Here is a 17,291-nt window from a genome sequence, read left to right on the forward strand (position 1 = left end):
AATGTTATTTTAAAGCTAGCTAGTTAGCTTAATTATGTGAGTTGGATAATGTAGTCCGGAAATATATGTAGATTAGAAAAATGTTACTACTATATTCCAAGAGATTGTTTTGGGTACAATGTTTTAACATGGCTGATTCTCAAACAAAAAATGCTAATTTTGTCACTTTATCGTTGGATAAAAATAGTCTGCTTATATTTTTTATTTAAATTATATTTTTTTCTTAATTTTTTATCAACTCCATATTTTTTAAAAAATTAGAACATAATACTTACTTATAACTTTTTCGATTTTTCACAATTATCTTATTCTGTTCAAAATCGATACGGCAAAATTAAATATAACGTAACAATAAAATAATCGGTAGTGTTTTAATTAACTATCAAAAACTGAATGATGTTGTTTCATCCAAATCAATATCGTGATTTGTCACATCATATGATATTTCATAATACTACTAGTTTTGATTTTGATAGTTGTAGGAGACAATTGCAAAAAAATATGAAAGTTACTTGCTATAGATATATTAGTTCCAAAAGTTCTGAAATTGATTAGAAGTAAACGAAAAATTATGATTTGAATGACATTTTGATAATTTTCAATACTAGTTTGTTTGCTTGAGAATTCAATATTTTTGTAGTGGTAATTTGTGTAAAATAGTGAACGAAAAACAGGGAAAACATTTGAGACAATAGATCCAAGAAATGGAGAAGTAATAGCAAAAATAGCAGAAGGGGATAAGGATGATATTGATTTGGCTGTGAAAGCTGCTCGTCATGTTTTTGACAATGGCCCATGGCCTCGTTTCCCTCCTTCCGTAACTTCATCTACCATTTCTCATTTTTATTTTGTTGTAGATTTATTAGTTAGTTTAATCATCTAAATTTACAGGAAAGAAGAAAAATGATGCTCAAGTTTGCCGACTTGATCCACCAAAACATGGAAGAATTGGCAGCACTTGATAGTCTCGACGCCGGAAAGCTGGCCGAGAAGCTCCGGTACTACGCGGGGGCAGCCGACAAGATTCACGGATCGACACTGCTACACGCTTCGGGAGCCCATAGGGGTGGTGGGGCTTATCATCCCTATGAAGGTGGGCCCCGCGTTGGCCGCCGAGCAGACCCCTCTCTTCCTCGCCCATTTGGCCAAGCTGGTTGGACTTTTTTTTTGGTTGCTTACACATTTGTCAAGTTTGTTGATTTTTCATGCGTGCGTGCGTGCAGGCTGGCATCCCCGATGGAGTGTTGAATGTGGTGACGGGGTATGGCCACTCTGCTGGGGCTGCAATAACCTCCCACATGGATATAGACAAGGTCATCATCCATTCATGCATTTCTTGGTAAAATGAAAGAAAAAAAAATGATGTATAACATTATCCAACATCAATGTAAAGAGAGAACTGAAACTACTTATATATTCATGGGCCCCTCGCCACTCCTACCACCAATTGGTTAATTGGTTCTGGGATGGAACTTTATTGGTTTCTATATATCAGCAGTATTGATGCGCATGTCGTGTGTCAGGTTAGTTTCACAGGGTCGATGGAAGTAGGGCGTCTGGTGATGCAGGCGGCGGCTGCTAGTAACCTAAAACCCGTGACACTAGAACTTGGAGGGAAATCGCCTTTCATCATATTTGACGATGTTGATGTCGATAAAGTTGCTGCTCTTGCTCTGCGTGCAATTACATACAACAAGGCAAATCCAATACTTATATTCGTCAATCATTTCATCATCCCAATTCTCTTTAATCAGGGGGAAATCTGTGTTGCTGGTTCGCGCGTTTTTGTTCAAGAAGGTATATACGATGCGTTTGTAGTTAAGTTGTTGGAGAAGGTCGAATCATTGGTGGTCGGAGATCCATTCGATCCAAGTGTTCATCAAGCCACCCAAGTGGATGAGAAGCAGTACAACAAGATTCTTTCATACATAGAAATTGGGAAAAAGGAAGGAGCCACTTTGTCAACAGGTGGTAAGCCTGCAGCCAACAAAGGCTACTACATTGAGCCTACAATTTTCACTGATGTAACAGTAAGTATTCCAAAATCCAAATTCAAATACTACTATACTAGTACTAATTATACTTGTATGGTTATAAACATATACTCCATTTGGGGATTTTAGGATGATGTCACTTATGAAATTCAAGTAAGTAACTCTGTGGTATGGTGATTTAAGTAAAATTCAAGTAGAAATAGGAGATTGAAAATTGTGATGGCGCAGGAGCGTGGAGGAAGCGATCAAGAGAGGGAACGCGACTAAGTATGGGCTAGCAGCGGGTGTGATGACCAACGATTTGAACATTGTGAACACGGTGTCTCGGTCGATTCGTGCAGGGATAGTGTGGATAAACTGCTACTTCGCATTTAGTGATACTCTTCCTTACGGAGGTTATAAGATGAGTGGTTTTGGTAGAGATATGGGAATGGAGTCTCTCGAGTGTTGCCTTCAGACTAAATCTGTGGCCATGCCCATTCACAACTCTCCTTGGCTCTAATCCTATACATATACATACATTTATGTACAAGAACCTCTACAATTCTGATAATAAATCAAACGCATCATCAGTTTCCCTCTGTAGAGAAAAAGAGAAAACTGATTTCACCTACACTCTCCTTATCTATGCTAGAGCCAATCAAAGGTGAAGAAACATTTACATTAAAGATAGAGATTATATAGCATATTTCAAGAGTGTGACATACCTAAAAAAAGAAAGAAAACTTTACATAGTCGACGCTTGAATTCAGTAGATGATGAAAGTGCATAATAACATACATACAGCAGTAGGAAGAAATTACGAGGCAGGCTGAGGACGTGTTTCCTCTCGTCATCAGTTCTCCTTGAAAGATCTTTTCAGCTCATGCCACAGGCAAAATAAGAAATCAAACGCATCGTCGTCAAAATCAGTTTCCTTTGTCTTCGAAATAGATAGAATTGATTTCAGCCACTCTTCATGCAATGTCGAGAAATTCTCCCTCTGCTCGCTTGACTTGAAGCTTTCTCCCACAATTTCTTTCATGACTTGTCTTGCTTTTGAGGCTGCTCGAACCACTGTGTTTGGAATTCCAGCCATAGCTGCTATTTGCATTCCATAACTCTGTGGGCACGCTCCAGAGGCCAGCTGGTAGAGGAAAATCAGCTTTTGGTCGACTTCTGATGATGTGTCAGAAGTCCGATCAAAACAGCATGCCATATGTTGCAGTTTTACACGAGGATGGGCTGAAAACTCCTTTGTCAGAGGGTGATAATGTGTTGCAAATAACAATCGGCAGTTGACTGACTCCACAAGATGACGAAACACCTGGCCAAAATATTGGTGAGCGCACATTAAAAAATTAAGCAATGACTTCCACATAGTTTTAAAAACATTGTGTTAGCAGATATGTTTAACCCTAAACCCTAAAACATTGTGTTAGCAGATATGTTTAACCAAATGGAGGATAAGCAACTCACAGCATAGGCAATAGCATATCCATCAAAAGTACTAGTCCCTCGACCCAATTCGTCAAGAATAACCAGTGAATTCTTAGTAGCATTTTGCAAAACTGATGCTGTCTCTCTGCACTCAATTAGGAAGGTACCTGCAGAAAGATGTTTTTATCTCTACATTAGTAGGAAGAAGCTTCATCAACATCTTTTGAGTTTTATGTTTCTTGCAGAACTATATCTGAAGAACTATTTCGGATATCAATTCTAAAATAGTATAAGATAACTGGCAGAGTTTATTTCTGTGAGGACGATAGTGATCACAAGAAGTAATAGTATCAACTCAAACTCTCAAAGCAACCTAGAATCTGTCTCTTGGGAATTCTAGAGATATAATCATGAATCATCAAGTCACTTTCTATGAATACTTTATCTGAGTGATATTAAAACTCAATACTAAAGTTTGAATCCTATATCAAACAAATCAACTTCATATTATCATTAGGATCGTGTGATTGAGTCAGGAATGTACTAAGAACAAATAGATCCAAGATAGGCAGAAGACAAATTGTTTGACATATTTCTACAATAACCTTTTTCTTCCATCGATTATATGTTGTTCGTATTTATTATCCTCAGACACATGCTGTCACAATTACCATGTAATGTACTATGCTCACAAGTTTTAGCTTTCGAGATTCTTCATCCAAGAAAAGGTACACTACTAGACGAAGAAACTTACTCTCGCCAGTCATAATACGATCGGTTGCACCAAGCCGGGTAAATATGATGTCGACAACTGATAGAGTGCATGTTCTGCCCGGCACATAACAACCTAGCTGTGGAACAGAAACTCTTGTTGTTAAGCAATGATATTATGAAACTGAGATGAAACTGCATGCGTCCACCAATTTCTGACTGACGAAACAAACCTGTGCCAGTACAACAGCCAGACAAGTTGCACGCAAGAGTGTTGACTTCCCACCCATATTTGGCCCGGTCAATAACAATGTCACTGGAGTACAACTACTACCATCTTCTCCAAGAATAATGTCATTGGGCACAGGTGCCCCCCCATTCTCATCAAGGGCATAAGGATGCCATAGCCCTTCCATATGAAGTATTGGGTTTGTCGCCGTGAGTGAGTTAGTAACGGTGGCGTGGGACAAAACATTAGGTCGACACATCGCTCCACAAGAAGAAATCGCAGATATGGCAAAAGATCTTAATACATCAATGCAATTTATGGCATGTATCATTTGAGACCACCGAGCTGCCTTCTCGACAAGTAACTCAATCAAAATAGTTAATGTTTCAGCCTCTGAGTCTGAAACGTTATGGTCCTGTCATTACAAAACAGGACAACTTACCAATATAAAGATATTACTTTCCACAAGGCTTACTCTTACGGATCAAAGCAACTAGTAAATAAAATCATGATAGAGCAAGCAAGAGAGAAAGTAAGGGAGATAACTAGTAGCATTAAGAATGAAATCATATGAATTGCATACTAGTCATATATTCAGTCTAAAAGAAAGAAAATAAATGCTTGAGATATTTAGATATTTTGCAGATGGTGCTGGGAGAGAAAAGTAAAGAGGGATCTCAATCAGCATCGTTGCTTAATGGTTGACATAATCAAGAAAACAATGAGACCACAAAGCATTATAAGAACACCACAACAAAATCCAGAGAATAGCATACAACTAGCAACTCCAGAGGGCATTCACAGAGAGTTATTGTATGTTTGTAATGTTTTGGAAACTTTCTAAATATTTTCATTCCAGTTTTTCATGCTTATAATAATGTTTTGAGAATTAGATCAAGAATTAATTTCATTGACCAAATCTTTTCCGTGATTTTATTTTCCAAGACATAAGCATCAGTATACATAAAAAGTATCAAGACTGAGTAAGATCCCATGGATAAAGAACAGTGAAAAAGCACCAAAAAAGAATTTATATAACTTCAAATGCATAATGTCGAGAATCAATAAAGCAGACCTGGTAATTGGGGAATTCGCTATCTATTGCTGCTTCAAACTGAGAAAGGTATTCATCAAGCCCCCCACTGCCACTTAGAACAGGAACAGTTATAACTTTTGATAATGATGCCGTCATGACATCATTGTTTTGCAATAGCATTAGCATTTCCATTCCAATTCGCAGTCCTCTTACAAGAGATCCAAAAGCTTTTAGCTGTGGAAGCATGGTTCATATTTGATTATTCCAAGGCATTATGTGTTAGATATAAGTTCTGAGTTTTTATAAAATGCAACCTATGATGTACAAAAGCTGGAGATGCTAAGTTGAAACAGAAGGACAAACTGAGTAGCAACATGAGAATGCTTAAAGATGGTTAGCAATGCAAAAAACAGATGGTTAGCAATGCAAAAAACAGATGGTTAGCAATGCAAAAAACAGATGGTTAGCAATGCAAAAGGAAGTACGCATTTTGCACAATAGTAAAAAGTGGTATGTTTTGTAGGTATACTTTATAGGTACTCCAAACATTTACTGTGATTTTAAAGAATTACTATAATCTATCGGTAACAGAAATTATTGAATTAAGGAGACAATTACCTCAATCCTGTAAGAAGTTGAAGTATAACTTAGAATCAAGCGTGCCCAAAAGAGAAGGATGTGATTGTAATGGTGATTCTTAGAGCTACTAGTGAAACCAACCCTTTAAATAAGTCATCCATCAATATTCAACAGTGATAAAAATGTTAAAGCCAATCAGGGGAATAGGCAATGGTCTCCATTAAGAAAATACAGAAGCTAAGAACTTGTGTGTTGTGTCAATTTTTCAAAGACAAGATACAGAAAGGTGACTTTAAAAAGTGAGGGAAAAATAAACGCTCTCGTACTCTCTCCAAAGTAGAAAAAGTTATAGACCAAATAGAAAGAATGAATCAGTTTCAGGAAAAAAGTGCTTACTCGCTGTTTCAGTAACTTGCTACCAAGTAAGGGCAATGAAAGTACATAAGAAGATTGAAAGCTCGACTTTACACGTCCGAGTAACCTTTCCACATCTGGAAGCTTGCGAAGTAATTGGGCAATGTGTGAGACGATTTCTGAATCAGCCATCATGTTTTCAACTACATCAAGCCTATTGTTTATTTTATCTACATCTTGAAGGGGATGACATATCCAATTCTTTAAGAGCCGTTTCCCAGATGAAGTTATGCAATTATCAAGATACTTGTACAGAGTGCCTGTAGATTTATTAATGGATATTACATACTAGAGAGGGTGGGGTAAGAGGGAGAGAGAGAGAGGGAGTCACTAGCCTGATTGGCTACCATCCGCGCTATTATTAAAGATCTCCAAATTTACCAGAGTCTGACCATCCATTCTAAGGAAACCCTTATAAACTTCGTAAGAAAAAATATCTCCATTGCGAATGACATCATTTAACTGGACAAATCGCAAACGAAAAGCTGTTATAAGTAGGAAAAAAAAAGTAAATTCTAATCTTAGCACACAATTCAAACAAAAATACATCTCTTTACCATCAATCTTGATAGATGACTAATAAGTCCCCCCAAGGCACACAACGCAAGATCACAGTGCACAACTCCATCAAGAACTTGGTTCCATGAATCAGAAGACCCAGCAAAGTACTTGTTTGCATCAATAATACTTCTAACTTCAAAGGCATCTCCACAAGCGTCACTTGCATTCAATTGGAATGAAGTTGATCCTAAAGATATTAGAGATTATATAAAATTACCACTTGCTTGTTTGGTACTTATGTTTATTTAAGTAGCGTCATTACAACTATACAGTTATCAAACAAACAACTTTGATAAGACTATCCACGTGTTGCTGACTGAGCATGTAAAGCATGTAAAGCATCTAAAACCTATAAGCAAGGAAAGAAAAACATGTGAATGAACAATTCACAAAAAAAAAATGTTCAAGTGGATTGAGGAAAGAAAATTATTTCCTAACAGCCAAAGACAGAAGATTTGTTTATAAATTTCTTCTACAAAACGGAAAAGAAGGATAAGATAGCATCAGAAAACAAGATAGACAAAATGACCAAACTGTGCACAGAGAAAAGGATGGTTTCAGCATGTGAGAGTTCATGCAAAGATAATGAATTAAGCAAACTAGGATGGAGAGAATTTCACATGAGATAAAAAAATTGATGCCGTGACAATATGATAAAATGGTTTTCTTGACTATTACCTGTCAAATTTAACTTCTTGAGAGCTCTTTGAGCATCTTTAGACAGCCCTATAATAGAGACCACAGATAAAGCACATCCGCAAGATGTAAAGAAAATTTCATGTCCATTAATCTTGTACATAGAACACTTTTACCTTGTCCTTCATAAATAATTTCCTTAGGAGACACCTAAGGTGAAATTGAAAGTAATATAAGATACATTATGTTATTAAAATTGCATATTCACTAGTAGCTTATATTGAACACTCATACTAGATAGAAGAGCATACCTGCATTAACAAAGCCCCCACCGCTGCATATGAAGCATCATCCCTGATAGAACCAACCCAAAATTTTAATGCAGCGCAATCAACAAATGCAAACCCAAACAGAATTGAACCATCTTCCAGCATACGACCCTGGATGCAAAAAAACAGCATAAGCGAGCAGTAAATCTTAATTTTACGTCTATAGGTAGCCATAATATGTTGCAAATAACGTTCGATCTTGATGAAGAAAAAAAATACTCCCCCCGTCCCATAAAAATATGTGCATTTGAAATGACACAAGAATTAATGCACACTTGGTAAAGTAAGAGGGGGAGGAGAAAAGTAGTTAAAGTAGTGTTAGTGGATAGCGGTTCCCACATTATTATTAGTGTTTAATGATTTGTAATGGTGGGCAGAGTGGTATATGTTGTAAATAAATTGATATATGTGGGTAATAAGTTTAGGACAATTTTCCATAAATGGAAATGTCTATGGGACGGACGGAATGGAATATGCACATATTTTTATGGGAAGAGGGAGTATATAGGAAAAGCAAAACATCTAACCTCCTTTATAGCAAGAAGATGAACCGCATCAGGCCCAATATTGCCCTCACTAGTGGTAGCAGGAGTTTGCACATGAACCAACTTTCTTCGAATGACCTATACAAACCAACTCTCATTAGTTTGCCTCAGGCACCAACCATATCACGAATGGAAAATTTTATGTGAGGGAGAAAAAAGAACAAAAAGGGGAGAGAGGGGAAGGGTGGGGGGGGAGAAAGCCTCAAGTATGTGTAGCCACAACTGCACATCCTAAGTTTGTTACCACCACCCTTCCAACCTCACAAGGTCATTTACAGAAGTGTTCGTATAATCAAATCAAGAAGGAGACAGCAATCATTTTAAAAGCCCTGTTATCATCATCAAGCCATATTAAGTGTGTTTTTTCAGGTTAAAGTTGAAAGTGATTGTACTTCTGAATTCTCTAGCTACAAGACTCAAAAATAAACTTTTTCGGATGCCCTATTTCATTTCTTCATATCGATGGAAATGCAGAGATGTAAACTGCTCATAGCTAAGACTACAACAGCATGATACGATACTCAATCTCCAGCAGGTGGACAGAACACAGAAGTCACAGAACATTGTACAAATAAAAGTTTTTGAGGTACTTACAGATGTAGAGCCCCTAGATTTCGCCTGCTCTGAGGTTTCCAACTGTTCTATTCGACCAACCTTGTACCTTCCAGAAAGGATGCCACAGAAGCAATGGCATTATATTAGTTTCCATAGTTAGGTTGTTACCTTCTAACAATTAGAAAAGTAGTTTTTGAATCTTAAAAATATACTGGAAAATCAGTACAAAATGTCAGATATTCTCAACTGATGGTGCATTGGTGCTTTATGCAAGAAATTAAAATGTTATTCCAATTTACTTTTCGCTAAAAAGGGTTTCCTGAAGAATAAGGAGTAGAGTCGGTAGACATATCAAAGCCAAGTTATTTTCAACAACTGAGATGGAACATATTTTTAAAAGTAATCAATGCAATTGGGGAAATGTTCATACCCACGAGCTATCAACTTCTGAACAGCATCGTCAATTCCACTCTCAGATACACCAACCTAAAGTAAACAGCAATAATTTATGGAGAGATCAGGTTTCCTAAAGGCGTGTAAACATAAGATGAAGGCATTGAGCTCACTTGTCGACACTTCCCGACACCACTTTGTGTTATTTTCCAATCGAGTTCCTTATGACCGATTTCAGCATCTATTTCATAGAGCTCATAGAACTTTCCCTGTACAGAATGATGATACTACTGTGAAGGAATGCCATAACTCATAGATGAAGATTGTTCAAAAGAACAATTTATAGAACTTTGATAGCTTTGGAAAAATAACATTAAGGAAGAACATCATACACTTCCTATGATGACAATTTATGGGATAAAAGCATGTCCTATGATGACTAAACATTTCAAAATCGTATATTGTAGTTAGGGATTGTGATTGAAAGAACCAAACAAAAATTAATCTATTGCAAAGTATCTTCTCATACATGCATTTTGTCTAATCCAGAAAGTTACTCAGCACATGGAGGGCTGTATAAAAATAATCAAGAACACCATAAAACAATAGACAGGAAACATAGATTAGTAATCGCTTTCTATGCAAACTGAGCAAATGAAGATGGAACAAAAATGAAACTGACCACTTTAAAAAAGAGAATCACGTCCATATACTGGCGTTTGACATCCCAGTATTGCTTTTGAGATGCTGACATCTTTCCCAGTGCATTAGGAGGGATGTAAAGTGTCCTCTTATCATAAAGAGGGTTTGCTGGCTTTCTTCCATTGGCATCCTTGATTTGGGATTGATGCAACCATTCAAACTTGCTAATTGTATCCGAGTCCTCATCATGAATTTTCTTTGAAACACCAGAAGCTTGCTCAAGTTTCATTCTTTTCCTATTATCTTGCAAAGAAAAATCAGCCTTAGCCTCAAAATCACAGACATCCTCATGCACTCGCTTTACCCTAGGAACAAGCGGTCTCATGCCTGGCGTCTCTGGGCCAGGAAGGTCATCCTCCAAATTGTTTAGGAGCAAAGAACCTTTGTCCCCTCCAGGAAACACTGTTCTGCTGGAATTTAAAGCATGTTGTTCACTGGGATGCTTGGAGACCACCAAATGTCCATTTCCTGAATCCTCTGATGCATCAAACCCAAGGGGGAGAGACTGAATAATAAAATTTTCACCCCCATCACACCTGCACGTTGCACCAAAAAAATTTAAAATATTGTACTTGAATATGAGCCCAGAGCATGCTGAAATTTTCTTCACCCTTAATGTGTCCAAAAATTAGATTTCATCAGACGTATAGATGACTTACAAAAATTAAAAAAAGAGGCTAGTTAACTGCAAACACGTATTCCACTTTAACAAAGCTTTGCACCAGTAAAGATCATAGTATGTTACAATTGTACCCAAAGTCCTCTTGCTTTGACACCCCTGACCAAACCAGTATTCCAGTATCTGCAATTTCCTAAACACCTTTTACCACAAAAACAATAGAGGAAAGAGAACAAAAAAATTTGAAAAATACGCTGAACTAAACTCAGTAACTGTTATATCAATGTTCTCCATAACACGCACAATAGCTATTAATGGGGGAATACATATTTTCCTTTTTTATCCGTCCACAACAGCTAGCATACACTTGCATATAAATCTCCATGTCATGCTATCAGACTTCATTTGTCACATACCATGAGCCAATACAAATCAATGTCGAAAAAGTTAGGGGGAAAACAGCACGATCATTGAATTACAAAAACAAATAAAGCTAAAGCTGGAACGGAAGAGCATGAAGTATAACGAATACCGTCGTGCCAGGGCACTCACACTAAACACAGAGAATCAACATAAAATATCACAAAAACGCCAAACAGTTCAGTGAAGCATCTAATTCTAGGCACACAATAAAAAGTAAACATATGAGCAGGCGCACCTGGTGGAGCTGTGAGGTTTAGCGAACTTGTGCTGAATGGTGGAGAAGAGAGAAGGACGGCTGTCCGGAAATATCCGACGGGGCACTTTCTCGGGCGGAGTGTCGGTTCCTGTGATTTCCGCGTCGGAAACGGCGGGTTTGGCTCCGGTGGAGGGCTCCGGTTTCTTGAGGAATGAGAGTATGGACTTCTGTCGCTGCATTTTGGATTTCCGGTGACGAGGGCTTGCTAGCTTAGGTCATAAACTGGCGCCAAAATAGTAATACAATCCCCAAATCACAAATGCAGAGTATATAGATATGCGAGGGAGGGCTTCGTTGGAAATTGTGATGGTGTTAAACTGCCGCCAAAATACTATTCCTTGCCAAGTGATTTTTAGGATTTTAGTCTTTTTTTAAAAAAAATTAATTTTGTAAATATAATTTTTTAGTAAATGTTTGAAAGTTAGAAAATAATTAGAGAAAGTATAAATACAGAAAGTTTGATTCAATTGTGACTTATGGATTGTGGCTTTTAAAAACTATTGGACAAAATTTATCGCGCATCACACTCTCTCCATTTTAGTACTTTGATCAGTTTGATTCGATTGTGACTTATGAATTGTGGCTTTTAAAATCTATTGTGCAACACGCATCACACTATCTCCATTTTAGTAGTTTGATTATGAGGTTATTGAAATTTTTCCCTAATAAATACTTTATATGTCTTCTCACTCTAAGTGGAACATTTCTTATTCAACACGAGATTTCTATTTGTAATTTTATTTTGAGTTTAGTAGAGAAAAAATAAAAATAGAAGAGAGAATAAATTAGACATAATGATTTTTGTTTTAGAAATTGTGTCAATTAAAATGAGATGTTCCAAATAGAATAATGTACTATATGACTTAAAGTGAGACAAATGGAGCAATATTTAAGTTGCTAGTAATTAAGAGTGGCTCACAAAAGACTATCCCAATCTAATGTGATATCATAATATTATAGGTTGTTCATTTGTGGCCTAGCATAGTGAGTGTTCTAATAACCCTTTAAACTTTTATAATAAGCTTATTTAATGAAAATTATTATAATAAGTTTTGAAAATGAATTGTTTGATAATTACTTTTAGTAACCCCGTGCAATTAGGTGAAATGTTTATAATCAACGAAACTCTCTTTGATTAGGTTGGCTTTTTAAAATTTGACTGAGTCACGGTTTTTCCTTGTAATTTGACGAGTTACCAGAATAACTTATCCCAGCCAAAACATTTGTGTAGCTTGGAGAAAATTGGAACTGAATAAACTAAGTCCATGCCTAAAGATGTTTCTTGTGAAGGACATTATTAGATTTTTATAAACGTCATTAGCACAAACATTTCTCTTTCATGAAACATATATGAGATTAAGAATAAATGTAACCTGGAACCATGTTTTTTAACCTAGAAATATTGACAGCATATTAGCATATTATAACAAGGATCCATCCTTCTACACATAATATATGCAGTCTGCAACAGCAAAACTGCCTTGAGTTTACTATATAAACGTACATGGATATATTGGCTTCACCAAAAACCAATGGCCGGATTCAAATGTCCAGCCCCATCTAGAGTCTAGTACTACCGGAATAAATTTACCTGCATATGCATCATTATACTACTGCGCATGGAGAAATCCCATGGCTTTTTCGCCAGGCTTGAACTTGTCACCTTCACCGACCTGGAAAACTGCAACAAGTAACACAAACTTTACTTCTCTGTTACTGCCAGAGATTAAGATGGCATGACAACTATATTATCAGCAAACCCAACAGATCAATATGCCATAGATGGACTAGGAAGTTATTTGGCACACTGGCACGTCTGCTACAGAACCATAATAGATGCATGGATAAAGATCAAATGGGCAGGGATGAAAAGGTCCAGTAACATGTGGAACAACTTTTTGCAGAAATTTATCAACTGTAAGGGCACCCTAATACAGGATAAATGATGCATTCATGAATTGATGTGACTGTGAGTAGTGAAAAGTCAGTCACTGCGAATCCAATGCACAGTAAATCTGTAAAATTACAGCCATTTTGACACTTCATGAATCACAGAAGAAAAACTTATCATAACGGTTCTAACTCACTCAACACATTGAGCTGAAACAGCTGACCCATTGAAATCTACTGAACACTTCCTGTGCTTGCACGCTCACTCTCTCTGTCTTTAGTAAAGTTGGGCCCAGTGTGATTTCAATGTTTACAAATCTACAAATAAGACAAACTTTATGGTAACTCAAGCTGGGTCCAGGTTGTAGGCGGCAAATGTAGAACTCTATTGTGGCACTTGAGCACTTGATGATCATCATTTAAATCACATAATGAGCGATATGAAGGATTAGGGATGTCAATGTAGCCCGTAACCCGTGGGCTGGCCCGAATAGCCCGCCAAATTTATAGGGTTAGGGTTAGAAATTTCTAGCCCGATAAAATCAAAACCCGATTAGCCCGCACCCGATTAACCCGCAACCCATTAGGGCCATACCTGAAAACCCGATGGGCTGGCCCGAAAACCCGATAAAATTTATATTATTCTATTTTTTACTCCTAATTCGACATTTTATTGATTAATTTTAACTAAAAAAATACCTTTCAATTTTATATTAAATATACAAATTATATATTGAATTTTTATTAATATTATAATTGATAAATAAATTAAAAACATCAAATTCACAAAAAAATATTTAAATTTTTAAAACATGCATTAAAATTCTACGAAATATCTCAAATATTAGTATTTGATCATGTTTATTTGATCATGTTTATGATTGAGTTTAAGCATATATATCTCAAATATATCATAATTAAATGTTTTACATTGTATGAATATTAATAATTTTAATCATTATTTATTGGATTGATCGCATGTTAATAAAATATTAATTCGACATTTTATTGATTAATTTTAACTAAAAACATAACTTTCAATTTTTATATTAAATATACAAATTATATATTGAATTTTTATTAATATAATAATTGATAAATAAATTAAAAACTTCAAATTCACAAAAAAATATTTAAATTTCTAAAACATGCATTAAAATTCTACGAATATCTCAAATATTAGTATTTGATCATTTTTATGATTGAGTTTAAGCATATATCTCAAATATATCATAATTAAATGTTTTACATTGTATGAATATTAGTAATTTTAATCATTATTTATTGGATTGATCGCACGTTAATATTATCGGTAGCAACCCGATTAACCCGCTGGGCTGGCCCGAAACCCGAGCTTTTAGGGTTAGGGCTGAGCTTTTATAACCCGAAAGAAATGACAACCCGATTAGCCCGCACCCGATTGACCCGCAACCCGAGTAGGGCTGGCCCGAAACCCGACGGGCCGGCCCGATTGACATCCCTATGAAGGATCATCCAAATCAAGCCTGATGCTGCTATACATGGGAAATGTCATAGTTGTAAGAACAGCTACTACCAGGGGTATGCAGGCCCAACTGGCAATATCACTATGACATTATTTTAGCAACTACCAACGGCTTGTAAATTGTAATACGGCAGGGCGGCTTCACATTCTTAACCAGCCATAGCTCTTCCACCAAACAAAAATGGATACCCAAAACCGTCCATCTCTCTTATTGATTGTACTAGTTAATGAAACATTAGTGTTGTTTGATTCGAACACTTACACACTTCCAATCCAACGACTTTGAATGCCATGGAATTTTTGAAGCCTAGTTGCACCTCGGTAGAGCTTAGAGTCCACATTTACAGGATAAAATGGAGGCTTAATCAAATCTAAGGAAAAGGGAAGGTGATATTTGTAAAATGAAATAAAATAACAACAGGTTAAATATAATTGGGAAAAGAGAAAAGGAAAGCTAAAGGCGTCATGCTGGCACTAAAATCTGAAAATAGATATAAAATTACTAAATCACAAAACTAAAACATTTTCTGATTCAACACTTCGTCAGAGGCATTACTCTGCTAATGCATTCCTCCTTTTCTTAAGGGAAATGAAAAGGTTAAAGAGAAAGGAATGAAAGGAAGTTGCAAAATTAGAAAGAAACTACAATATTTTGTAAAGCATTATTTTCATTAATATTTTTTCTCTGCTACACTCTGGTTACCATAGAGAGAATCACAGATGCAAGGTACTTGGAATTGTCAAAGAGCACTCTCATTGAATCACTGTCTCATTCTATAAAATATTTTTCAGTTCTTCATGAAGAGAACTAGTTGTTGTAACTTGTAAAGTTGCAAGTTGTAACCATTCATATAAAAGCAGCTATGAAGCAGCCCTATGCATTCTCTCAGCAATCTATATGTAAGGTAAACTGTATTCCTATTTCCTATAGATATGAACAAAAAATGAACATCATCTCATCCTACATAAGTTATATCTTCGTTTTCCCTATTCTCGTTAGTTTTAAATTCCAGAGCACAGTATGCTGATTATCTCCAATAAACTAAGCTAGAAGGTAAGTTGACAGACAGTCCTAGAAAATAATAAGATCAAAGTTTGAGAAATGCAACATTAGGAAATACGTAAAAGAATAACAAAGACTATTCATTCAATTTATCGTCACCAGCTTACTAATTTAAATAATTCTCTAATTTCAAACAATGGATAAATGCACAAACTAATATAGTGAAAATTTATAAGAAAAAAAATGTGAACTCAATAAAAACATCAATATTAATATGAAATACTACTTACATATGCAATTTTCAAAGGGAAATTTAATAAGCATTGTCAATAATATTGTCAATAGTTTTCATCTTAATATAGAACCCAAAGGCCACCAAAAACAACCAGAAAAGAAAAATATTCACGAGTAAACCGAGAGAGCATTAAGCTTCCAGAACCACTCATATGTTGAGGTTGAGCTGAAAAATTACCATATCAATCTCCGGAATTCTCAGCAGAAGTATCAGTGTTCTCATCCTCGTCATCATCCATTTCTCGTATTTTAGCAATCTCCGCCTGCGCACGCTCAACAATCTGCTTCTTCTGCAACTCCAAATCCCTCTGGAAATCCTGCTTCAGTGTCTCCAACTCCACCATCTGCATCCTCTTACTCTCCTCAATCTTCTCATACACCTCTCCAAACTTCTGAATCGAATTGGCCAACATTCTAGCAGACTCACCATCCACCATATCATCCCCACTAAAATCCTCCTCCCCGTCCTCGCCCCCGTCTTCATCGGTATCCTCATCCGACTGCCCCGGGCTATCCCTCATCTCATCCAACACATTCGACATGTCCAAATACACCCTCGGATTCATAAACACGTACTCCCCGGAGTCCAAACCACACCCCAATCCGCCGTACCCTCGGGCCCTGAGGTTCAGCAACGCATCCATCTTCTTAAAAAACACCCACTTGATAGCACCCCCGCTCTCCACCTTCACCATCTCCTTCTTATACTTGTTCTTCAGCATATCCAACTGGCTCCTGCACTCCCCCTCCGTCCTCTCGCGCCCACTAATCTCGGTGACCTTCTCCATCACGTCGACCCAGTCCTCGGCGCGAAGGCTGCGCCTGCCGAGCTCTACGTAGCGCTCCCCCCAGACCTCCAGCAGGCCGAAGATCTCGTCTTCGCTCCAGGACTCGCTGTGCGGGGAAAATTCGTAGTTGGAGACGAAGGATTCGAGCTTCCGCTTCTTAGGGTGACGCTTAGAGTTGTCGAAATTGTAGAAATTGCCATTCTGGGCGAAGGACTTGTCGGGGCTGTCTTCATTGTCGTCGAAATCGTTGTCTTCGTCGTTGTCGTAATCGACGGCGGGGCTTCTGTAAGCGTAGAAATTGGGGGTTTTCATCGGCGTAGGGTTCTGATTTGAGATTAAAGGGATTTTTGGGGCACTGTTTTGGTTTGCGGAAAGGGAACAAAATGAAACTCTCCAATTCTGAATGGAATA

General features: G+C 37.0%; 2 protein-coding genes and 1 pseudogene across 3 annotated transcripts; 1 reads left to right on the plus strand and 2 right to left on the minus strand.

The window, feature by feature from the left end:
• Positions 1–582: 582 nt before the first annotated feature.
• On the plus strand, positions 583–2,377 carry LOC121809702 (annotated as a pseudogene).
• Positions 2,378–2,651: 274 nt separating this feature from the next.
• LOC121809701 (DNA mismatch repair protein MSH7-like) lies at positions 2,652–11,689 on the minus strand. 2 transcript variants are annotated; one of them, XM_042210460.1, is made up of 18 exons: positions 11,381–11,514; positions 10,763–10,905; positions 10,084–10,639; positions 9,575–9,670; positions 9,439–9,494; positions 9,048–9,114; positions 8,436–8,531; positions 7,891–8,019; positions 7,756–7,789; positions 7,622–7,669; positions 6,940–7,130; positions 6,718–6,844; positions 6,365–6,642; positions 5,429–5,623; positions 4,358–4,768; positions 4,168–4,264; positions 3,453–3,580; positions 2,652–3,300 (listed from the first exon to the last, which is right to left on the minus strand). In XM_042210460.1, the coding sequence occupies exons 3-18, from the start codon at positions 10,426–10,428 to the stop codon at positions 2,830–2,832; spliced, it is 2,769 nt and encodes a 922-aa protein (XP_042066394.1). In that variant the 5' UTR covers positions 10,429–10,639; positions 10,763–10,905; positions 11,381–11,514; the 3' UTR covers positions 2,652–2,829. The 2 variants fall into 2 exon arrangements, with proteins under 2 accessions (XP_042066394.1, XP_042066393.1); XM_042210459.1 differs by lacking the exon at positions 10,763–10,905 and having other exon boundaries at positions 11,381–11,689.
• A 1,186-nt stretch (positions 11,690–12,875) lies between these two features.
• On the minus strand, positions 12,876–17,291 carry LOC121806289 (trihelix transcription factor ASIL2-like). Its single transcript, XM_042206282.1, has 2 exons — positions 16,271–17,291; positions 12,876–13,082 (listed from the first exon to the last, which is right to left on the minus strand). The coding sequence occupies exon 1, from the start codon at positions 17,190–17,192 to the stop codon at positions 16,275–16,277; it is 918 nt and encodes a 305-aa protein (XP_042062216.1). The 5' UTR covers positions 17,193–17,291; the 3' UTR covers positions 12,876–13,082; positions 16,271–16,274.

Source organism: Salvia splendens, chromosome 6 (assembly GCF_004379255.2).
Source record: "Salvia splendens isolate huo1 chromosome 6, SspV2, whole genome shotgun sequence".
Taxonomy (NCBI): Eukaryota; Viridiplantae; Streptophyta; class Magnoliopsida; order Lamiales; family Lamiaceae; genus Salvia; species Salvia splendens.